This window comes from Molothrus aeneus, chromosome 5 (assembly GCF_037042795.1).
Source record: "Molothrus aeneus isolate 106 chromosome 5, BPBGC_Maene_1.0, whole genome shotgun sequence".
In the NCBI taxonomy this organism is placed as follows: Eukaryota; Metazoa; Chordata; class Aves; order Passeriformes; family Icteridae; genus Molothrus; species Molothrus aeneus.
The window spans coordinates 7,316,116-7,341,759 of record NC_089650.1 but is presented as its reverse complement, the minus strand read 5'-3'; the positions used below and the strand labels follow the sequence as shown (position 1 = coordinate 7,341,759).

The window sequence follows — 25,644 nt, the reverse complement described above, 5'->3', positions numbered from 1 at the left end:
CACCTGCTCACCTCAATTCGGTTATAACGTGTCTTTCTGCTTTTTCCTTCAGAGCTTTGTCATCCGTGGTGGCTTTAGGAGCTAATATAATCTGCAACAAAATCCCAGGCCTGGCCCCTCGGCAGCGCGCGATCTGCCAGAGCCGCCCTGATGCCATCATCGTGATCGGGGAAGGGGCACAGATGGGAATCAATGAGTGCCAGTACCAGTTCCGGTACGGGAGGTGGAACTGCTCTGCTCTGGGAGAGAAAACTGTCTTTGGACAAGAGCTTCGAGTAGGTAAGGGTGTCTCTGTCCCTGCAGTGCTGTAGGGGTTTGTTTGGGATGGCTTTCTCTTACCTTTCCCGCAAAGGTTTATAACCCTCGGAGTTCAACAGCGGTGCTTCCAGAATAACTGTGTGTTTCCACTCAGTGAAAAGTCACTGGCAAGAGACATGGAGTCTCCAGTGATCTGTAGATGAAGTCACTCATATCTGTGCAAGTTCAGGCCCAGCAATGGCCTCAGCGCCTGCACAGCCATCCAAGGTCACAGCCCATGAAGAGTATTTCCAACATGTTGTCATGATAACTGTGGTGAATATCATGGCCAATCAAAAATTAACTAAAAGCAGCTCAGAAAAATCCCTCTGGATGGATAGTTCCAAACAGAAGACTGGGAAAGGGAGGGGGACAACTTCTGAAGGAGAGATACTCATAAACAACAGTGATTCTTGCTCTCTTTGTACTGGAAACAGGTAACATTGTCAGTCCCCTCTTGATCTCATGCTTCAGCTGCAGGCCTGAAAAGACATGGGAACTGGGCATGAAAGATAGGTAAATCATGGAGAAGCAGTTAGCATCTTATCATACATGCTGATCGGGTGTCAGCCAGTTAATTATTCTTTGTTCAGACTTCCCAGAAGCTTAAGCAATGGAAGAGTCCCAGATAATTGATAGAAGTACTGTACATACAACACTGGCCTTCCAATACATGGCAATGATACATTTTAGTGTTGCTATCATACTGCAAAGAAAATACTGCAAGTGATTTGAGGCAGGAAACATAGTCAAAGAAAATAATACATGGCCTTGGCCTGACAAGCTGCTAGCTGGCAGAAGTTAAATCAATACCTTTTCATTTACCCTATGTCTGGTGTTATTTCACAGGGGAGATTATGTAAATTTTTTTCCAGGAGTGAGGTCACTATTTTCCTCATCATCCAGCAGTGTATCCTTAACTTATTCCTGACCTTTTCTCTCTCCCCCAAGGGCTGCCCACTCTCCTGTCTGTTGCTCTGGGTTGGGATAACATGTTGTACTGTGTGGCTCTCTCAAGGGCACTCAAAGTGATACCATCAAGCTTCTCAGTGAGGTTGTACCCTATTCTTCTTTTGTCCCATTTTTCTTTGGGTTATATCTCTTACATTCAATGGTTTGGGTGAGTCTTGTGCTTCCAATACAGCTGAGTGTGGTCAAACATAAGGTCTCATTAAAACTGTATGAAAAAAGGCATAACATTTAATTTCATCTGTGCAAAGAGGTGTTGACTCACATGGTGCTTTGGTTGCTAGTGGTGGTCAAGATGTCAGGGTTTTTTTCTGACACCCTTGTGAAATGAATGCCCAAAACTGAAGTATGTTTGGGTCAACAAGGGAACTGAATATTTTTTGAAAGAACATCAAATCTGAGAGTCTGGCTGAGGTCTGGGTCCATTAAGGACACAGTGGTTCAGCTGTAAAGTGTTGTAAGGGAATAAATCCTTTGGCATTGGGCAATTGACTTATGTTTGCAGAGGGTCTGTCATATTCTGTGAGCTTTACATTACATTCTTAAGGCATCATATTCAGGGATTAACCTAACTTTTGACTTCTACCTTCAAATTTAAATGAGCCAGGAAAATATCTAGTGACTTGTCTTGACTATTAGAAGTATGGTCTGGTCCTCCTTGTCTGGTATTATGTTTGTTTAATTTTCGTTGGTAACCAGAATTACGTTGCTGTCAGAAAATATACATCTGCCAAGCATTCTGTGCTTCTTCATGCTCTGTTTTCATCTGCCAAAGCTTGCAGGCAAGCCCTGACCTTAGATAAGTGAGTTGTCTCACCTTCTGTGAGATCCCTTATGGCCTGAGAAGGGCCACACTGGAGGGTTGTACCAGAGTGGGTGTCATCTCAAAGCTTTCCAGTGAAAAGGCTTCCACCACTTCTGCTCTCCTCTTCAAGCTCAGGATCTTGTGCTGCCTCAACATATTCACCACTGTGCTCGTGGGTAGCAATCCTCTTCACCAGAGACTCCTTTCATCCTCCAAAACTTTGCAAGTGAGGGCAGTTCAAATGCCTAAAGAGGACAAGTCGTAGTTTTGCTTTCAGTCTCAATGTTTCTATGCAAAGCAAAAGAGCTACAAGGAACAGAAATTATTTGTCATTAGGATGGACCAGCTATCAGGCTGGTCAGACTATACAAAGTTGGAAAAAACCAGGGTTTTCTTGAACCACTCTTCAAGCCATATTTGCCAAAATGTTTGTCAGATTCTTGACCTGTTCACTGAACCTGGGTGGTTCCTTGCAAGTCTAAAATGACTGAAGTGGAATTTGGTGGGTTCTTTTATGGGTTAACCCAAACACAGATGAAACTTGGCTGTTGCAGCTGAGTTCTGCTCTGACATTTGTTGGGTGTGAAACCACACAGACTCTAGCAGTTGCAGAAGGTTTACATGACCCCTTCCAGCCGAGCCAGATGAGTTCCATGCAGGTCTGTAAAGGATCCCATAATCCACAAGTCTTTATTTCTTTTATTAGTGGGGTAGCACCCAGAGATGATGAGGTCAGTACCTAGGAAAAGGATAGAGTTTAGGAAGTAGTGCTATTACACTAGCAAGGGGGAAAAAGGTAAAAAATGGACAAAGAATTAAAAAACCCAACTACTTAAAAGTACAAATATTCACATGTGTAACAAAACACACCCATGTCTGACACAGAAACACTAAACCAGCCATTTGGCTCTTCCTGAACACACTGGAGAAAGGACTGAAACTAAACAAAGACAAGCATGTTTTTCACTTTACCCCAAAGGAAAGCTTTGTCCCAGAACCCCTTGGGGAGATGAACACTGAAGGTGAGTTATTCAGGTCTCAGGTAGGGAGGGAAAGTAAGCAGTGATAACATATTAAACTCTTGGGGCATGGGAAGGAGAGGACCTACTCTTTAGCCACTGACCAAGACTCTACCACCACACTGACACGTACAGATTTATGGTTATTCTAACTTGTATTTTGATGCAACACTCCTCCTTCAAAACTCAGAGCAAACACTCACCCAACGTGAGGTTTTCTCCAGCAGATGTACATCTCTTTCTACCATCACCTCTTGGGTGCCTTTGTGTTCTAACTGTGCATGTCTTCCACCCACCACCAAGCCAGAAGACATGACACAGGGACACATGTCCCCCCTGGTGATTTCTAGGGATCCTGCTGTGCCAGGAGAAGTCCTCAGTTCATTAGATTAACTCTTAAGATGGATCAGTGAGGAGTTATTTATTCACAGAGGTACTTCAGTGAATGAGGGCTGCACCACCAATACAGTACATGGAATCTATATTTAAAAACAATTGAAATAGTCCAGAGGATGGAATAAGAGTTGTAGAAATCATTCATGTTGGTGTGAAAGATTTATAACAGCCAGACATAAAAGTGACAGAGAAATCTAAATTACTATCATGAACAAAGGCTGTAGCATGGGATGAATTTGCCAAGCATTGTGTATGCATAGCTTATTTTGATATATTTATAGCTGGGAACTCTTCCATAGTCATGCCACCCCCAAAGAAAGTCAGTCCTGCTCTTACTTTACTCATGCTGTCCTTGTACATTTTTGTATTTGTCACCTTCCTGCATTCATCCCTAGTTTTCAGACCAGCTTCTCACATACTCTTCTGTACTCTCCACTCATTCTTCTTGCTTTAAGCCTCTTTAAAGATTGCCTCTTAAACAATTGAATTCAAAAATTAAAAATTAAATATTTTTATTCTAATTAAAAATAATTATACATCAAATGTTGTTAGTGATAATCACTGTTGAAAGATAATTGCCTTTCTAACATTTTGAAAGCAAGGACCCTGATCTGGAAGAGTGAAGCCTCTGGTCCTGTCAGGTTATTGATACAAAAGAGCTCCAGCACTAGGTCTCTATTCCCCCAAATGATGGGCAGAGCAATTTGTCACCTACATGCCTCTGAAAGCTGCAGATCATTAATAGCATTGAAAGCAAAGAACTCCCCCCAGAAAAGTCAGCAGTGCAGGCTCTGCAGTAGGAAGTCTGAATCAATAACAGAAATGAAACCTACTGTTGTTCTTTGACAGTGGATTATTCTGGCTAATCATTTGTGCATTGACCCTTTCCACTGGAATCCTTTAAACTGAAGTGCTTGTGAACAGGCAGCTCTTACCAGTGCTAAATCCAGGGCAAAATGGAGCTGTTCTGGGGTTTTGGAAAATCTCTCTGTCAAGATATCCAAAGTGATCTGTACCTGTCTCCTTTGTCAAACTCATGATGTGGAAAATGAGCAATGATTTAGCAATATTTGGCTGTGTCACTGGTGCAGTGATTTGGAAAATCATTAAATTGGACACCTGACAGGGAAATATTCAAGTAGGCCAAACTAAGGGAGTTCTGAAGTTTTTTTTTTTTTTTTGTTTGGGGATTTGTTTGTTTGTTTGTTTATTTGTTTTTAAATTTAATGTCTTACCCTTAGTTTTGATCTGTAGTTTTCTGGTGCGTTGAAAGGATGCCTCTGAAGGGAAGTTACAGCTCTGCTTCCCAGGGGAGGTTGAGGAGAAGAACACCTTAAGAAGTTTCCTGTCTCTTCCCATTCATTTAACTTTTGATCCACTCTCCAGGCAGAAAGGGGGAAGGATAGGAGAAACAAAAACCCCACAGTTTAAGCAACAAACAAAATCTGTGCATGGATTTTATTAACTGCCAGGTGAAGGAGACTTTTGTCAAACACAATCAGAACATAAAGTTAATTTCACAGCTCTCTACAAGCATGCACTTGTACATGTGCACACGTAAACCGGGAAGAGGATGGATAATTCCAAACAGAAGACTGGGAAAGGGAGGGGGACAACATCTGAAGGAGAGATACTCATAAACAACAGAGATTCTTGCTCTCTTTGTACTGGAAACAGGTAACATTGTCAGTCCCCTCTTGATCCCATGTTTCAGCTGCAGGCCTGAGAAGACATGGGAACAGGGCATGGAAGATATCTAAGTGATGGAGTCATGGAGGAGCAGTTGGCATCTTATCATACATGCTGAGGGGGTGTCAGCCAGTAAATTATTCTTTGTTCAGGCCATATATAGGCTAAATTAAATTTGGATTCCACATATGAATCCAGTCATTTTTATTCTGGGCTACAATGATGGTTTAACCGAGATGCCAAATGTTCATAAAAACTTCCTACCAAAAATGGGAGGAGTAGAGAGGCTCATTATTCTCCAAAAATGGATATTTGGGTCCAAGCAGATGGATTAATCTAGCACAGTAGTGTCTAGTGTGGTATGAGTTGGCCAACTTGGGAAGCTTGGCTTTCAGTGTGAGCAGAAAACTTGGGACACATGAAGATAGGCGGCATTCTTAGGAATGCTTTACAACCATAGCTGTGCTTTAATGCTATCAGCAAGTCAATAAAGGGAACCATAAATGAATCCAGACAGTTTGCTCAAGTAAGTACATTGCTAGCTCACTTTTTGCCTTTATTTTCTCCTGCCAATTCTTTCTCTGCTACTTTATGTTCTCATTTTCAATTTTTTAAATAGATTTATGTTGTTTGTTATATGTTTGCTAAGGCTTCGTAATATTCATATATCAGGTTGACTGTATGTTTATTATTCTAACATCTGCGTATTTATTATGGGAAAATCTATCTTTACGAACTTGCACTATATCCAATAAAAACAATATGGGGGAAAAAGAGGAATTGTACAGCTGGAAACAATTTGGAGGGGGAAAATGAGTTGGAATTAGATTATTTTAAATATGATACAGAGCAGGGTACACACTTCACCGACGGAAAGGCAGTAATTATCTTTGTCATAGCAGTAGGTGCTATGATTGGTTTAGGCATTTGTCAGCTATTGGAACCTCAATTGCACAGTGGCTTTTGGACCTAAAGTGGAAAAATTTGGGGTTTTTTGTTGTTGTCTTATAGCACAGGCCCAGACAACAATGTTCTTTGAGCATTCAAGCAACAGAGCAGAAATCTGTTTTCAGTAATTTGAACTGGATTTCTCTGTTGGTGCTAGGATGTAGTAAAACCCTTCCAGTGTGAGGGGTGGCTTCTGAGGGCATGGCATCAGCTTTCAGCTCCTAGTGCAGCAGGCTGTCTGGGATTCCAGGAGAGAGGTGCACAGGGTGCATTCAATAGGCTGCAGTCTGTGCTGAGGATGTGTGCAGCTCCAGAAGATGATGTAGGACCAAAACAAATTCTGTCTTTATTGCTCATGTAGCCAACTTGGGGTGACTGCTGGTGTCCATTTCCCAAGATGCCAAGTGGAGTCATTGCATTTGCCTGTTTGATTTAGTTAAACTATGAATACCATGGCAAATTTAATGATCTGCGGCTTAAGCAAGCATAACTCTTAATAGAAGCACAGTGGTGCACAATAAGTTGTATATTTCTTGGTTATTTGGAGAGGGAGAGTATTCTCATTATTAGCCTGAATGAAAAAAAAAGGGTAAGTGGCTGGCAGGTAGAGACAGGCAGTAAAGAGATAAAACTCTCAAAATCTGTGGAATTCCTCTGCATGTTCATTTTGCAAGAAAGACTTACCACCCTGCAAACAGTCTCTGCAAAGCCTCCCCTCAAAATGTCCCAAACAGCACTTTTATTTTCACAAGTGCCATGTTGTTGCTGGAAGGAGAAACTAAAATATCTTTAACTTTAAGGAGGTCCAATTGATTTGTTCTCACTTATTAGCTCTATATTACTGCTATTATATAGTATTATATATTCCTTATATTAGAAGGATTCTGGTGTGTCAGGGACTGTCCCACAAGTTGCCTTACAGAGGTAGAAAGGTAGAAAGGCCATGCTGGAGCTGAGCTGCACCACACAAAGCCCTGTGTGCTGGTCTGAGTTATTCTACAGGCAGTGAGAAAAGTCCTCGAAGGCAGCCTGTCTTAGCAGAACAGTTTCCTCAGTGCACTTCATCTCAGCTGAAAGCTGAGCACTGGGGAAAAGGGGTGATAATGCAGCAATAACAAGGCAAAGTATGTGAGAGGGCATTTCAGTTTGCATTATCATCTTTGGGGGAAACTGAGGAGTTGGTTAAACCGTTCATGCTTTCTTACTGTTGAATGTTGGATAAGCTTTTCACTATCACAAGTAACAAGGTAAGGCAGTAACCCAAACCAGAATAAGAAAATAAACCCTCCCAGCTGGTGGTAGCCGAGGTTGTGAAGGAGCAGTAAAAAGGTTATGAAACCCTTAAGGTGCTAAGAATTTGTACTTTTTTAACTGAGGAGACAGGTTATTGTGGGAGTGGTAGGTTCAGACTCTTAATGTCTGTCAGTTGGATGTTTTTAGAAAAAGGAAAAATATCTTTTTATTCTAAGAAAGTACTGTTGTTTTAAAGAAATATCCTATTTTGACAGGATGGAGGATTCCCAGCTTGGTGAATCAATTTGAACATTTGTGGGTGATAATTTCTCTGTGTTTTAAAAATTTCTTAGATGTCAAAACCTCAAAATGATTCAGGGAGGCCTTAGTAATGTTTTCAAAATACATTGTAAATCATAGGATAAAAGACAAACATAAATGGACGGTACCATTTGTAAATTGAGTTGGCCGAAATAAATTTTGTTTTACTTTACTAGAAAACCTGTCAGTTTGCCACACTAATTTTATAATCTATATTTCTTTGTCTCCCTATTAAAAAAATAAAAGCATATATAGTCTACAGCATATAATAATTTCCAGCCATGAACAGACAGATGTTTATATATCTCAATTTATCTTCTCCACTTCCTTGTCTTTTTGTAAGGTTTTACTGTGTAGTTCAAGTATGGCTCAATTGTATTTTCTTCTTCCCTCAAGGGTCCTGTGTGTGAAGAATAGTATAAATCCTCTTAAATTAAAATGTTGTTGTTGCCATTTAAATATTTACCTATTTGGCAGCAGACTTTCTTTAAAGGCAGATATCCTCATTCCAAACACAGCACTAATATGGTAATACAATTACTTGGTGAACTGTGTGTGGCTTGCAGCTGGATGGGGAATGGTGGTTACTGATCTGAATGAAATCTGGAATTTCCATTCGAAGGAAAGGGCTTTTGTTTCATTCTGTTTCATATAAAACTGAAGATTTTCTTGGAACAGGTGCTTTTCTGTAGACATTTTCAAATTTAAATACACTCACATACCTGAGTGTGTGTAATTTCATTTTTGTTTTCAGAGCACTTAATTTTAAATTTGTTCCATGCATTGACGTAAATTAATGCCAAGAACCGTAACTTGGGAGACTCAAGTCTCTGGATCTCCTGAACTCTGCTCTCACATGCTTCCATGAGTATTCTGGGATGTAAGGGCCCATTACACTGCACAGCTTGGTAGGAAACATCATATAGAACAACACATTTTCTTCCTGTGACCCTAAACCTCAGATCTCCTGAAAAACCAATGGACTGACATGGGAGTGGGGTTTAACACATCATTTCCATGGTTCAGAACTAAATGGACCTTTTTATTGTATGGAATTGCTCCATTTAAGTGTCAGTATGGAAAATAAACATTTTTTGGGGGAGAGGAGTGGGTACTCATAAGTTTTGGCATTTGATCATCCTACTTGTGTGCTTGGGTGTAGTGGAAAGGGGGCAGGAGCACATGATGGGGCCTTGGGTCTGTGATGATCATTTCCTGCTCAGCACAAGAATCCTCCTTTTCTCTTTTAGCTTTGTCTGTAGCTATTCAGGGTAACATTTTCCATATTGCTTTTCTGGTTTCCCTTGGGATGAGTCAGTCAGAGGTCCTGTGGAAAAGATAGTGTACAAATTCTAGGCTATGGTGTAGTTGAATTCTGTACCAAAGTTTGGACACAGGCCTGACTTCACATAACAGCTTTAAGCTTGGCATTTCCTTACTTCCAAGTGCCTCCAAGGAGCACTAATGTTCATTTAGTGCCATTTTTTAATATTTTTATTGCTGAGTATAAATGTTCCATAGCATGCTGACTCATTAGTTACTTCAGCATCCCAGTCCTCTTGGTCAATGACTTAGAATGCAATGCATGCTTAAGCCAGGAAGGCAAATGACATTAAAAGTCAAATAAAGTGGGGCTGGGCTCCATCCAAAAGGACAGAGGCCAAGTCCTTGTCCTATTGCTGTCAGTAGAAATTTTGCCACTGGTTTCACCAGAACTAAAAAGTCTCCTGGCTTTTGTTTATGAGCAGAATTTGGAAGTGAAGCTGAATTTCATAGAAGGATTCAGCTAAACCCCAATTAGTTAAATGACAATCAACCATACAACATTTGACTTTTTAAGTACAGAGCAACTTTGCAAACAGGCAGGTGCTGCCAAGCCTTGCCACTGCAGGGGAAGTTCTTTATGGAGGGTGACAGGGAGTGTAGGACAGCACCTGCTGGTGTGTGATGCCTTAATAACTTAGGGTTCCAATGACTTTAGAGATTCCTTGAGCTTTACTACTGTGGTTAAGTGTGTTGTCAAAACCTCTTCCCTAGAATTACAGATGATAGGTTTGGTCATCTAGCCCAACCTCTACACCAAGCAGGACAGGCTAAACATAACATTAGGCTTCAGAGTTACATGTGTAGCAGCATCCCTCCCTTTCCTCCTCTGTTCTTAGGGATAGGTTCTGTTTGGTAAACAATCTGTTTCTAAATTGAAAACTTGAAATGCAGAGAGAGGCATGTACAAACATTACAAAAAACACTGAGTTTGTTATCTGCACATTTTGGTTTGCAAACAAATATTTTAGCATTCAGGATTAGACCACTGATCCATGCAGTCTGCCATCGTGCCTGCAGTCACGAGCAATTTCTCTTCCTAACAAAGTGGCTGGTGTATTGCAAAGTATTACATCTGACAAATACCTCATTTTCTAATTGACAAAATTTCCTTCGTGCGTATCATGCCTGACCTTTTAGCATTGGATTAAATTGTGCATGACTGTAGTTTATTTCTTACTGATGTTCATATTGTGAAGAATAATATTATTGTTACTGATAGAAGAGGAAAATTGAAAAAAGAAATCAAGCAAGCAAGCAAGAGAACTCTATAATCTGTTATTTGGAGACTTGAAAAAGTGAATCGAGCATTCTAAGGTAGTCATTCTCAATATTCAAACTGGGAACTGACTCCAGCAGTGCTTTTTTTACCCAATACATGCTTAACTTTAAACCTTCCATTGTAAGTGCTATTAAAGAGGCTTTGAAAGCCTCTTTTTAAAGGCAGAACCAAGTGGTTTGCAGAATACAAAAGTCATAGTAAAATCCAGCATGCAAGAACAAGCCGAGGATGGGTCCTTCTGCCCATCCCAGATCCACTTGGAGTGGATCTAGGGGACTGCTTTTAGCCACAAGTGTAGTTTGCTGCTATCTACAATGCTCTCTCCACTGCAGAGGTTCAAGAAGTTCACATCCCTATTCTGGGATTGTGTGAGAAGGGTGACTCCTAAGACTTAGCTGCTGTTAGTTAAATGGGCTTGAATTACTGAGGTGTCTTTTTGGTTTGCCCTCACCCCAGAAGCTCCCTGGTGCACTGGGAGAAGGCTCTGCTCTCTCTAGATGGGAGCTCAACAGAAATGCATGGAACTGCTGTAGACTTTACAGCTTTATTCACATTGCTGAAACAAAAAAAAATTTACTCATGGATCATGGCTTATTTTTACCTGTTCACCCATTTCTTCACCAAAATGTGGAACCTGATATTCTGTCTGATTCAGCCTCCAGCCACCTTGTTCAGAAGAGATCTCCATTTTAAGTCCCATCAGATATCATCAGTGCAACCTCGCAGTTCCTGAGGGGAATGGCGCAAGAGGTTCAAGTGGTTTCTCTCTGCTGCTGAATTAAAGGGTTTCAGACAACAAAGGCAGAAAAATGAGGAGCCCCTTCCTCACTTCCTTTCTTTGGCCCAGTTTCACATCACACAGCTCCAGGCATTTGCTTGAGATGTCTGAGATAGGAACCTAGTCAGGCTGTTTTCCTTGTATGGTCAAAGAACAGGGAGAAACACTTCCAGAGGGTGATTTGCATCTTAATTTGACTGCACAATGGTCCCTGTTGCCTATCCTGGGAGTTTAGACTCTCTTAATACCTAAATTCTAGTTGTGTTTGAAATTTTTCCATCTCTATGTATATTGTTCCTCAGGGGAGCATTTGGTCCTCTCATAAAGCCCTACCTGCTTCCCCACATGGCAGACATGGAAACTTGATCCCTATTTAAAGTCCTACCAATTCTTAGTACTCAATCACCAGTAGTACCTGCAAAAGTTGTCTTAGCTGAGGACTTTTAGACAGATAGTGGCAATAACCAAAAATAAATGCTGCAACCACAGGTGTAGCTCCACCGCTGCTCTTTGGAAATTTAAGAATTGGGAGTCCAAAATTACCACCAGATGGTGCACCTATTTAGCAAGTGACAGAGACATGTTCCACAAAAAAATGGAAGCCACAGCCTCCAGCAACCCACAAGGTAGCTTCCCCTGCTCTTTATTCTCAGTTGTGATATAAATTGAATGTGTTTGAAACATGGACCTGCAGGTCATACTATCCCGTTACACTTAATAATATGGAGTGTGTTTTCAATCTGTGTAATGGAAGCCTTTCAACTCTCTGGCTAGGGACGTGAGGAAGTGGGAAAGAGTGAAGCAGACCTATAAATGCATGTGGAGGGAGAGGGAAAGAAAAAGGGATGGGCCAGAAGCAGGAAAAATCAGTAATGGTGAAGGGCAATGACAGGATCCAAAATCCAAGGTGGCCAGCACAGAGCACTGGTGCATTCCTGCTTTAAGTTGAGGCAGTTCTGGCTATCAATGGTGAGCACCTGACAGTGCATTTTTGAAGGATAATCTTGATGTCTATATTTTGGAAACTTGCTAATGCCAGTATCCCCGGCAGAACCAGAGAGGGTATTTCATTAAGGGCCTAATAAAGGTGGTGAACTTTCCTAAACAGTCAGGTGGGTTTTATTCTCTGACTGCTTCTCATTCTTAAGCATTTGGTCCCTCCATACTCAGAGCAGGATTAGCACAAATTGACAAGCATATATTTTCTGCCATATCTGTCAAAATACCACCATTCTTTCAACCATCAATACATTATCATGTGTAGCACATGAGCTGGTGTCAATTTCCACTCTATTTCTTGCTTTAAAGAAAATTCCAAAGTAATAACTAGGTTCCTGGCAATCCTGTTTCATGAGCCTCACAAAACTTATGCTGAAAAAAAATATTGTGTCTCAGTCCTTTGCTTTGGTGGGTCTTTTACTGCTTTCTGTTGTTATGGTGTCTTTAAAATTATGCTGTAAATAGAATTTAGTATATTGCTAAGAATGATTAATTAGATTGTTCTTTTAGTTACAATTTCACCAGTGAAAATGAACTGAAAATTTCCTGAGTGAAAACATTGGAATATTCTTTAACTCAAGCAGTATTCACGTGAAATGGATAAAATAATTTTTCATTTTCTTTATCTAAGCTGAGAGGAAGGAATCAGGTTGAGAAACTCAATACTACTCCCTTCCTATCCTTTTTCACATACCTGTGTCTCCTAGTTCAATGTAAGAACAATCATTTTATGGTGAAAGCGTGGACCAGGAGATAATGGACTTGTGCTCTGCTCCCAGCTGTGCTTTTTTGTGTGACCTTGGGCAAGTCACTTCATATTTCACTCTCTGGAAACTAACAATAACTAATTTCAGTGAGGAATTGAAATTATTGAAGATTAACCTCCACTTAAACATTTTGGATATATCCTCAAACAAAACTGGTTGCTGATAAAGTCTTCTTACTCAAAGAGGAAAGAGAAAGGAAAAGAATGAAATATCATGGAGGAATATGGTCTTCTAAAAAGTGAGTCCAGGCCTGAAAAAAAAATAGTGAAAAATCCCAGTAGAAGAGGCCTAATAGGATTATTAGCTTAGATTGCAGAAGAAGGAAGTTTGAAAACCTTATGTAATTGTGCACTCAAATTTCACAAAGAGGAAATACTGAACTGATGTTCAGTACTTTCATGTAACATAAAAGGGACAGAATAAAGCCCACAGGGAGAGTAAATTCTGGTTATTTATTGTATGTGTGCTGTGATTCTTTGGGTAAATCTTCCTGTCTGTGGTCCCTCTTTTTCTAGCAACTGGTGCACATCCTGACACCAGAGATGGGGCATTAACAATTTTCCCCCTTTCCCTTTCTCTTTTTCCTTGCTGTCTCCCATTTTCTTTCACTTCAGCAGTTCAGTAATGCTGAAACCAAGCTCCTTTCCCTTTTGTTTGCTTTCCCCTTGTCCACTGATCAACCATCTTGATTATTACCCTGCAGTATTAACTATAGTATAAACAGAAGCACTGAGCAGGAGATTTAGCTGGGTTTTCCCTGCCCTCTTATGCAACCAAAGGTTCTGCAGCACCCCCTTCTTGCTTGTTTTCAGGGATCAGTGGCAATAATCCACATACTGGTGTCATAATGAGGCATAAGCTTCACTCAGAGAAGGCAGGACACTGTGTTTTGGGAGACCCTGGACTACTGTGCCAGAAGGGATGGGCATGGAAAGTTTGAAAGGTGGCAGCCTACCCTCAGAGCTGAGTGTCAGGAAGATTGCTGATGGGGTTTTGCACATCATGAAAGCATTTTCATGAATACTGTCTTCTTCTTGAAGCTGGACTCAAAGTGTCTGCATGGAATATCTCACACAGCAGCATGTGCATGCTGTCAGTTTGTGCCAGCCAGAAGAACATGACATCATGTGATAGACAAAAACACTACTTGGTACCATATAGCCCAGCCCAGAACTTTTCACGTGAAACATTTGTTTTGGTTTGGTTTTAAGACATTTGCCTTTCTAGCTGGTCCATTTTAATTAGAGCTGAACCTGAACCACAAACGATAGATTTGAACTTTCCCAGAGTTCAGCGATGTTCAGATCTGGCTTTTGGTTTGGCCCATCACAAAGACAGGGGTCAGCTCCAAAGTTCAGATCTGGAAAGGAGCTGCTGGAAAGTGGGGGGCTGGAAAGATTATTTAGTGAGACCCATTTCTCACTTTAATGGGGTATTTGCAGTAGAGACACTTGCTCGTGGGTTTTAGGAGCAGTTTTACATAAGCAGCATCTCAAAGACTGGTATTAATACCAATCTATCTATTGAAATACTCATGTACAGCAGAAAGGGCCTTGTTCCTCCTTTTCTGGTCATGAAGCCTGGATCCTGGTCTGAAGCTGGAGTACCTTAAAAACCTAGAAATTTTTCTTGTTTTTGTTTAAAACTCATCATTCCTTTCTAGGCTATACTGCTTAAAAACATTTGACTGTGGGCTACAAATTTGATCATTTTATTCTCATAAAATGTAGTTTTTTCAGCAGGTAGCTTGTGGGGTTGTTATGGCATCTGCCATTTGTCAATCTCATGCAGGTTTGGATCCCCATTTTAGGGTGAGCTCACTCAGTCCATGGCAAGACACAACACAAATAATAAACAGCAACCACTTGTCTGCTAGATCAGATAACCTGACCCCAGTGGGGTCAGCTGGACAGGCTCAGATGAAACATTGACTCAGTATCTGTTATAAGTCCTGAGAAGATTCAGATAAACCTTCCTTGTTTATGTGAATCTTGTCACTTCCCAACTCTTGTCAGGACCAGAAACTCCAGAGCTGAAAAAACAGACTCTGCTCTTGTGATGCTTCCAAACTCATTTTGCAAACCAGAGAGGTTTGGATCAGAATCTAGACTTTGTGTATTTATCCAAACTTCTCTGAGCTCTTTACTCTTTTAAATCTCTTTCATATGTGTGATCTGTGCTGTGTCTTGCTCCCTGGGGTTACAGATGTAACTACCAGGCAAGGACCCTTTAAACACCAAGAAGGGTGGACATCATTTCTTGACCTTGTCTCTCCTCCCAGCAAGATGTACAGGCAAGCCAGATGTATCAGAAAGGTGAATGCAGCCACACAAGCAGTGTGAAAGAGAATTTGGAAAATATTTAAGCAAATTCAAAAGCAAGTCTCAACCCAGCCTTTCCACCAGAACTTTCTCATTTGCTTTCCACAACCTCTGAGCTCGGAGAGAGGACTGCAGTGACGTGCAGGGTTACTGCCCAGCCTGTCTGCTGCAGCCCAGGAGATGCGACCTCTGAGCAGAAATAGCAGAGCACAGACGCATGCTGGGGGGCTGCCAGCCCAGCCCCTCTGCTGGAAGGGCTGGGTGGAGTGGGCTAAAGCCACTGTGGCACATCTGCTGCCATGGGAGATATCCAGAGTGTGAGAACACCCTAAACAGCCACATAACACTCACTGCTGTCTCCTCTTCCAAACTCTGCCCTGCACCAAACCCATGAAAGCCCCCACACCTACAGGATGGGTCACTTGTGACAGTGGAGTTTGACTTGCTGAGTTGGTCCTCTAAGGTATCCTGCCAGGCATTAGAAACTATGCCGGGGATTTATGTGAGCAACAGATTTGTAGGACAACCTTCATACCTTCGTCTTCTGGGAGATAATCCAACAGCAGTTCCCAGCAAATGCAGCAAGAACCTCTCTGCTGTGCTCCTGTGCAGAATTTATACAGAAAAAGAATACAGAATTATATGCAGAAGAAGACAACATTCTGGTATACTTTTTGATGCAAATTATTTTTCCTTTTTTTTGGTCAAACATAAGTCTTTTGTCTATGCTTATGCACTTCTTAAGAAGAAGGCCACCTTGAAGAGCAGAGTCACCAGACAAGAAAGCATAGCAATCTCTGTGCCTGGAAAGTGCTGTCCTGGGCACACAGGAGCTGTTTCTCCATGACCTGAAATGCTTTTCAGACCTCCCAGTCTGGCTGCCACCATTTCTCAGTTTGAGTAGGATGTCCTCCATACTCACTGCTCTTACCATGAAATGTTGTGTAGAGCAAGGTATTTCTAGAGGTCATTATTTCACAGTTATTTGACATAAGGCTCATCTTGTGTTGCTGTTGCAGTGAGAACTAAAAGGACAAAAATTAAAGGACAGTCGTTATTCCATTTCATGATATTTGTCTGGATTTCAATTGAAAGTCTGAAAGAGAATTTAAATACATATTTATTTATTTATTTATTTATTAGACCCTTCCTAGGTCACATAGATGCCTAGTGTATGTGATTCAGTTTAATAAAAGATACTGCTGCTCTTCATAAATCTTACTGTAGAAATGTCATGACAAAGTAGAATTAGCACTTTATATAAACCCATCCTAATTCTGTACTTGACAGAACCAAGTTAAATGATGCTAAAAAAAAAATAAAGAAACCCTAGAAAAATACACTAGAAGTTATGTTCAGAAGAATGTCTTTTTTCTAATCAGTGAAAGCAAGAAAGTAATCTCCTGGCTTTTCATGTAAAGAAATCTTTTTTCCTCAGTCAGAATCTTTTAAGGGTGGGCTCTCCTTTTCTAAAACCACCATGTCCCTCCAGCAATTACACAAAGATGATTGCTGCCAGCAAAGTTGGAAAGACTCACTGTGCAGGGAAATCTGGCTTAACTCTGATGGGATAAGTTTAGACTCTCCCTTTCCTTGCCTTTTCTACTGCCAGTTTCGGGGCTTCCCCATGCAGCTTGATACCTTCTAGGAGCCTTGCTTTTTTGGTTTCTAACTCTCTCAGCTCTTGGTGAGGCTGGATTTTTGTGCCAGCCACATGGAAAATGCTATGTGGAAGAACATCTAAAAGACAGGCTTTTAGAGCCAGCACCCTGTTGCAGATTTAGCTCTAGGTGATTAGCTCTTGCCCTTATAGATGTAAATTATTTTGTGTCCCATACACATTAGTCTGAAAGCAGTATCTCATACTTGATAAATGTCCTGGGCTACTCTTGCTTCATATGTGCTCCCAAAAGGAGGTTTCTAGATTTATATCTATCTATCTATCTATCTATCTATCTATCTATCTATCTATCTATCTATCTATCTATCTATCTATCTATCTCTCAAACATCTGTGTGGGCTAACATAAAAAGTGAGTACAAGAAAAAAGTCTACGCTGACGAACAAAATATCCAAAATATCCAGCTTGAAGTTGCACCTGTCTCACTAGTACTCAAGAAATGTCAGTTCCAAACTGGGATGTGGAATCCCTTGGCATCTCTCTGAAACAGAACAAATAGAACCTCAGCAATTCTTCTGGGAGGACATATTAGGTATTTTTTGGTCAGTTATTTTTTCCAAATGAAAAGTAAAGGAGGGATGTGGATCCATGCTAAGCAGGTGTGGCATGTGAGGATGTGTGTGAGTGGGAATGTAAGGAGTGGACTCCTGCAGCCATGGCTTTCTCTGGCAGGCACTGGGATGCTGAGCATTGCTGTGTCAGATCCCCCTGTGTCTCTGGCAGTAGATGTGCAGGTCAATCCTTTATTGAGCAGTGGAAGAGCAGAGCAGAGGATTCTCAGTCCCATCACAACTGCTCCTCTCTGGGAGGGCTCCTGCCCCACCATGCAGCTCCGTGGATATTCTCTCTGGCTTGAATTTGTATTTCAGTTGTTGCTTGAGAAGATTCCAACTGAATTGCTGTTATCTCCTCACAAAAATAATCCAGCAAGAGGACAGCTTGTCCTCTGGATACATACCTTAATCTCCTCATGCCTCTGTAAAAGAGAGGTAATTATCTCTCTTTTCTCAGCCCTCTCCAGCTGAATGATGTGTCTCCTTAAGGCAAGGACTCCCTCTTGCAGAAACAGATTTGTGTCTAACAATAATTTCATCCAGGTATCGCTCAGATATTTGTAATTTAACAATTCTGGCAAAGTGGCACTGGCCTATTCATAGGCTCTGCACAGAACATTCAGGTAATATTCATGATTTAACTAAACTTCCTCAGGGTAAATTTTATCTGCAGAATATACAGAAACACATCCACAGACACTCTGGCATGCCCAGGTATAGGAGTTTGGGGCTTACAGCAACCCATAATTCATATGATCCTTCATTCACTCATAATTCAGTGGATCTTATAGAGGATTATTGTTCCTACAGCAAAGGAGAGGTATGGACAGTGATTTAAAAAAGAAAAAGGACATGACCACTGGCCTTGGGGATTTGTTATCTGGGCTAGAAATGACATAAGGTAATAGAGGAAAAGATGATTTGATGCAAATGGCAATGCAGATTTATTTTTATTGAGGTGCTCTTCAACACAGTACAATTGTGCCAGACCACTGAGATGATTTAAGTTAATTAAAATAGTGACCCAGCAAAAAGTCCACTGAGAAGGTCTGATGCTGCATGGCAGTGGATTTTTGATACTCATGAGTATAATAGAAGGAATATAGACAGAGTATTTGTGAAATGGGGTCTACAGCAAAATCAAATACAGTCACAAAATTACAGAATAATTTAGATTGGTAGGATCCTACCTTGAGTGCATCCATTCTGAACTGATTCACTCATGAAAGGCTCAAGCCTCTAAAATCTATGCACATGAAAATCTCAGTGGTTATGGTAGCCACCTCCTCTGCTCTTGTATCTCCTTAAACAGAACATAAAGTTTATTTGAAAGCAAATGTAGTTTAAAAATGTGATTGGTAGTACTGTCCTGTTTGCTTCTCAGGTTCAGAGTGGAGATTTCTTTTCTGCTTGTTTTTTTCCTTCTATTTTTTATTATGGGGGAAGCATCTTTTCTACTTCTTAAATCCAAGTGGACAGTGTTTCCCTTGCTGAGCCCCACACAGGTGCCTCAGAAACCTTTAACAGGCCATATTATAGTGCAAGAATACTATCAAGAGCAAAGCAAAAAAAAAAGACAAAAATATGTGCTCACATAGTTATAGATTCCCTTCCCTTTTTTTCTAAATATTGCACTTATTTTTCTCTGTGAAATGCCCTTTAAGAAAGAGACTGTAATGCATGGTCAAATCCTACATAAGAGCTGTTGTGAACAGGTTGAGGCAGTTGAATTATTAGAATGGAATGGAATGGAATGGAATAGAATAGAATAGAATAGAATAGAATAGAATAGAATAGAACAGAACAGAACAGAATAGAATAGATAACACATCTGGTTCCTCACAGACTCATTTAATTTAAGGACACTGGTACACTTCAGAACACAGTTTCTCTGGGATGGCTTCAGGATTCCATGCTTTCTGGCAAGGGGTGCAAAGAACATTTTTAAACCCCAGTGCACTGGAAGATGTCTCCAGCTGAGCTTTCACACACTGTGACATATCAAACCTCTTGTCATCACTGAAAAGAAAAGGCACCAAACATTCATCAGGGAACCATTGAGCGCCACAGTGGGACATCAGCAGGTCCAGAAGAGAACACAAGCAGGAGACAATCTCTCTGCTCCAGCCCTTGTTTCCCACATGCTGCTTTGATAGTATTAGCAGCAGCATTGTGGAAACACAGCCGTGTGTGACACACACACAGAGGCTCCTCTGAAAGGCACAGAGCATCTGGGAACTCCCCCCTCGTGCTCCTCAAGCCATGCTCTCGTGCACTCTTTAAATGTGCGCTCAGCACCATGTTCTCATTTAGCTTAGACAAAAATAAGCAGTGGTGCTTTGGGACCAAAACTCAATTTCACCATTTTCTCTGAAAATGCTTCTTAGGGCTGAGCTGGTAAGAAATATTTGTTATGGCAAATATACTTTTACAGCGGAGAGCACAAAAATTTCGTATTTCTCTGGGCACTGCTAAAGATCTTTTCAAAGATTACAGCAAACTCACTAACCTCACAGAAACTGTCTCAGAAAACTTCACCAAGGGACATGTTGCCAAAAGACAGTCAAAAACATAATAGAATTATGCTCACTGGAACAGAAATGCTGACTATTGTTTAAGGTTGCCAGGACTTAACTGAATAAATTAGGGGGTTAATTAACTTTAAAATCCCTGTAAATCCTTGGAAGACTCATTACAGAAATCACTGTGGAAAGTAACACCAAGCCTTTAGAAAATACCCATGACATTCAAAAAATGTTTGAAAAAATGTGAAAAGGAGAGGCAAAGTAAGTATCCCTTTTTAATAGACATGCTTTCAAAAGCATATAGTGACAGCAAGAAGCTGCAATAAGGCTAGTGTGAAATAATTCTGGCTCATGTACAGCCCATTCTAAAATAAGATTTGACAAACCCACATGAGCAACAGAAAACAATCCAGTTGACAAAGCAATTCAAAACTGATGGCCAAGATCCTGGCACCTCCAGCCATAAAAACTTAGTGGGAGCCTGGAGATGAAAAATGCTGAGTAAGAGAAGAATCTGTAAATAAAGCATTATGTCATATCACTACACATGCTCAGCTTTGAGATCTGCAATTTTCTCTGTCCTGGCCATGTGTAATCGAAAATAGATACCACAGACAGCCTAGGAAGAGGCTGCTGTAATCACCCCTGCTTTAGCTCTAGTTCAACTAAACAGACCTGTACGGATGAAACAAAATTAAACAAGATTGTTTTCATTAGACTGTAGTAGAAAATAAGGGGTTTAAGGAGGAAAAGTGAAATGAATGAGCACTGTAAAGACAACATTGCTGAACATGACCATGAGCAGGTTCCACCCCTGAAAGTCCTGGGATATTCAGCCAGCACCACATTCATTGTTCAGGAACACTTCTGAGCACAGGTGCTTCAAAGGAACCTCACAACCATGGATGGCCATACCCATTTTTTTTTTATTTAAGGAAGCTACACAGAAATCAATGAGTTAGCAGTAATTTGTCAGTGAGTAGGAGATGTAGAACAAAGTCTGATCCACTGCCCAGTGGAGTGGACTCCAGAGGAGAATACAAACAAGGATAATATCGAGAAGGCCAAGCACTTCTTGCCTCAGACTTCCCTAAGCAGGTGAATGGTGTGCAGATGGTTATAAACTTACACCATCAACAGAGGAACCCTCTGAGCTTTAGAGAGCAGAATTTGTCTGTGTTGATTGCTTTCCAGTTAGCTGTCCCTCCTCTCAGAACATTTAATGGAGTGAGAGGTTGTCCTTACAGCCACTAGTGCTGAAAACTAGTGGAGAACTCTAATTAAGAAGAATTGAAAAGACAAATGTGTTGCCTTTGTACAAAAAAAAGCAAAACAAAACCACCAAAAACCTAAAAGAAAGGAATTGTAGGACCAATCAGGTTAACTTCAGTAAATGAAAAGATATGGGAACAAACTCCCATTTGTAAGCTCATAACTAAGAGCAAGGGCATGAGTAAGAGTCAACCAGGATCTGGCAAGAACAAATCACATTAAACCAAACTAATTTTCTTCCTTCTTGGGCCACCCAGGGCCTCAGAGGCAGAGCAGAAGCAGTTTATACCCTACATCTTGGACTTAAAGGGATCTTAAAGAAAAAGAAGAACTTGCCAGATGGTTACAGACCATCTGGAAATATCTTGGAAGGTATTTATCAAAATGGAAAGGTGTGCTGGCAGGCTTTCTTGTGATCTGTGCTGGAGCTGGTACCAGTCAGCATTATACTCTGGACATGACCAGGAGGATAAGCTGTGCACATGGCATTTGTGAATTATAGTATGTTGGGAAGGACTACAAGGAAGCTGGAGGAAGTTTGGGTCAAAATTGGGTCAAAAATGATCATGGATAAGTGATCCAGAAAAGAAGAAAAAAAGCCTTAAAGCAAAGAAAGAAGAGGCAAATCGGGAAGGCAAAGATCTGTACGTGGGAATGATCATCTGCACAAATGCAAGATGAGAAACATCTGGAGGGAGAGCAGCTGCACAGAGGACAGCTGCAAATTGAGTAAAAGTGTCCTGCTGCTGTGAAAGGAGGAATGCTGGCAGGAACAAACAGGACTACAGCACACAAGGCAGCACAGAAGGGCTCCTTCTGCTCTGGCCCAAGGAGGCAAGGCCTCAGCTGGAGCACCCTGTCACATCTCCAGCACTGCAACTCCATCAGCCAGCTGGGAGAGCAGGGCAAGGAGCAGGGCCCTTGGGGTGCTGGGCAAGACCTGACAATGCAACACATCTGGGAAGGGGTGGAAGTCTTTTCATAGCTCAAAGCTGCTGCTAGAAGGAGGGAATAATCTGCTCTTGGCAGCTCTAGAGAAAGAAGCAGTGAGTTTGCACTCAGAAAGACAGTTTCAGGTTAATATTAGTGAAATACATACCAGGAAGGGTCCTAAGGTACTGGGCTAGACCCTGCAACCTCCTCTACTGAAGAACCTTAAGAACAGGAACAATAAAGATTGTTCAACAATAAAAACTGTTGTGAGGAACATCTGTCTCGTTAGCCTATGTCAGAGTTGACAGAGTAGAGACCCTCCTGAGTTTTCTGCTCCTCTGCCTTAATTTTTCTGCCTGCACGAAGTGGTTTCAGCAGCCTTTAGTTCTGACATGTAGCACTGGGTACAGAAAGCTAGAGGGACAGAGAAATCAAATTAAATTAAATTAGTCCCTGCTTTTATAAACCAAGAAGCTCAAAGTTAATTACACTGAAAATGCAAATAAAGGATCTGCTCCAGACAATGAGAAAACTCCCTCTGACTTGTACTGCTCTAGGATCAAACCCAAAATGAAGAGCCTGCAGTATTTTCCTTGAGAATTGTTCATATGTGTGTTGAATAAAATACAAAATTACAAAGGAAATAAACTTGTCTGTAAAGGCTTCATCCAACACTACTTAGGGTGCTTTGTCTGAGTTTTAGTTTATTCATCTGGATGTATCCATTGTCTTTTGCCATAAAAAATGACTCAATCTGTCATCAGCTTACCAGACTTGTTGAAAAGGGTAGGTTTGTCAAAAAAACTTTTAGTTTTGCTGTGGTTCATTTCTTTTTCCCATTGACCTATGTTGTATTGTGTCATATAATCAATCTTTTGTCTTGTGCAAGTGCATGAAGAATTTGTTTTGTTTGATAACAGTGTGTAGTATTTTTTCTATCGTTGCTGATGCAAGATCTAGGCAATTACTGGCCAAACACTCTATGTTCTGCAGTTAAATATTTCAAGTTAAATTACAGTTCTAATGGCTGACATTCAGTGGCAGCCTTATTCATCTAGCTGCTGACATAAGTGATTTCAGGATGGTGTGTGCAACAGCAGAATTGTCATCTAATTACTCTGACAAAATAGATGTCTTGCAAATAGCTATGGAACAGTTCAATCTTTAACCCTGTGCTCACAGCTGGATGACTGAATATGTATTTAGCCTATGAGATTCTCAGCTCATTGTGGCTCCAGGCTGGAAATATTCTGCTGAATCTGTGCACATTTGAGTCTGGTAAACTACAGCAATCGTGGAACTTGTAAGAATTTCTACATCAAACCATGCTAAGTTAAGTGCTCAGTTAGAAGTCTGAAACTTAGCCAGAAATGACATCTAAAAGAGGTGTAAAACACAGGCTACTCCAAGGACAGATAAAGGCTCCTCTCTGCCTACCTGCCAGAAGACAAGTGCTAAGGAATCAGTGGTCCAAAATCTGTCTGAGCAGCAGCTGCCTGCATTGCTGGCTCTTAGAACACTTTTGAAGTTCTGTTAGAATGCAAATAAACTCAAGAAAATAGCAGTAACTCAGATTGGCAAATGACAGACTCCTCTGATAGCCTGGCAGTTTGCTAGAAGTGGCCTTGAGCACCTTCACCAAAGAAAAAAGGCTTAATTTTAATTAATACTGGCAGTCATCTCCTTTTGGAGTTATTAGATTAGAACAGTTATCAGATCAGATAGTTATTAGTTCATGTTATATTCATGAAAACATCCCTTCTATGTTTTGGGAATAAAGTCAGAACTGTCATCTTGACACCAAGGCAGGAATTTCTAACAGAGAAATGGACAAATCCAAGGGTTGCAATAAAGCCAAAGTAGTGTCTTTTCCACCAAAATAAAAAACTCAACAGAATTTTTCTGGTCTATGTGAAAGAAAACTTTGGAAGTCAGACAAGATTTTTTCTTCTGAGAAATTGAGTGTATACAGTGCCAAATAACTAGATAATCAGGATATTCACTGGGAAAAGAAATATCTTGCCCCAAATTTGGGTCAAACCCCAAATCTGCTGCTACTTATATCTTCATTTCATTAAATTTCTGGATGTTGTTGCAGACCAAGAATATTTTTGAAATCTCAGAAAATTCCGTAAAATGAGATTATTGTTCTCCATTAAGGTATCACAGCAATCATTACTTAAATATTTTTAGCTGCCTAACAAAGACTTGCTTAGAACTGATTCCAAGTGATGACATGCTAATGAGAAGCTTTGTGTACAGCAGATATTATTTGAGCACAGAGGTTCCCTTCCCTCCTCCATCAGCAGTTTCTGATAGACTCCACTGATCCTGGGACCTTAGTGAACTGTTCAGGAACACTAGTGAAGTTTTAGAACATATTCTAGTTTAAAAATACCCCCAAAAATTTAATTCTTAGCAGGACAACTTAACTTGGTAATTTCTTAGTCCTTCTTATTTTAGAGCTGCATTGAAACAGGAGAGTAATCTCTTGAAACAGTCAGTGTGGTTTCCATTGGATATTATCCCATGACTTGAGAAAATTCCATCACTGCTGTTAGCTCTCAGATGGATAAAGGAAAGATATTTTCCTTTATTGTTGATGGTAGTCAGGGGTATAATGGGAATGGGAGGGAGAGAAAGGAAAATAAAGAGATGATTTTCTTTCTTTTTTATAAAATTGACCAAGGGAAGCAACGTGTGAAAATTTACAAAGAAAGCACAGACACAGTGGCTGTAATAAAATGTCTTACCACGTGCTCTGGAGACATGGGGAATATATTGAGCTGAAACACAAAATATGAGCAACTGTCACTAAACCTCTGAGTAAATCTACTGAACTGTAGGTCACAGCTCCTATGTTCCCTCACAGGAATAAGTTTCTTCTTGTTAATAAGCTTTTCTACATATACTTCAAAGGTGTCTGACCAAAAATTTCCCTGGGTCTGGTTTTGCATTGTTGTTTACCCTCATTCTGAAGAAAAGCCAACTGTATCTATAAATGTAGCTTCTATTACATCTCATACTTCCAATAGTTCAATTTATAGATTAGAAATAGAAGTTTTTTTTAAAAGAAGAAAGAAAGTAATCATGCAAGTCAACAGAACACATTAATAATTTTAAACACATTATAATTTTTAACACATTATAATTTTAATTAATAATTTTAAAACAAGTGTCCCGGATTTGAACTTAGCTGGCAAGCAAAGAGGAGACGAGTGAATACCAACATGTGAAGATCACACTAGGAGCTAGAACAGTGGTTCCATAGCTGGTTTGGATTGCTATAAACCCTCAGAATTTCTTACAGACCACCAGGTATCGTTATCATCAAACTTTTAATTGAAAACACTATTTAAAATAGTGTTTAATATGGCTCTGTGGGTTAGCTGTGAACCCTTTGCCGTGGCCTCCTGGACCACCAGTGTTCTGCAGAGCATGGTTTGGGAAGCACTGAACCAGACTGCACACATCGTACACCCCAACAAAACACTGCTGGGTCTGAAACAGAGGCACTCCTGCAACTGCCCCA

General features: G+C 40.6%; 1 protein-coding gene across 1 annotated transcript in view; it reads left to right on the top strand.

Annotated features, from left to right (window-relative positions):
• Positions 1-38: 38 nt before the first annotated feature.
• The window catches only part of WNT7B (Wnt family member 7B), a 40,773-nt gene continuing 15,167 nt past the window's right edge, over positions 39-25,644 (top strand). The window contains exon 1 of the mRNA XM_066549912.1: positions 39-279. Coding sequence (XP_066406009.1) covers positions 183-279 — 97 coding nt within the window. The 5' untranslated portion in view covers positions 39-182. The remainder of the gene's footprint in view (positions 280-25,644) is intronic.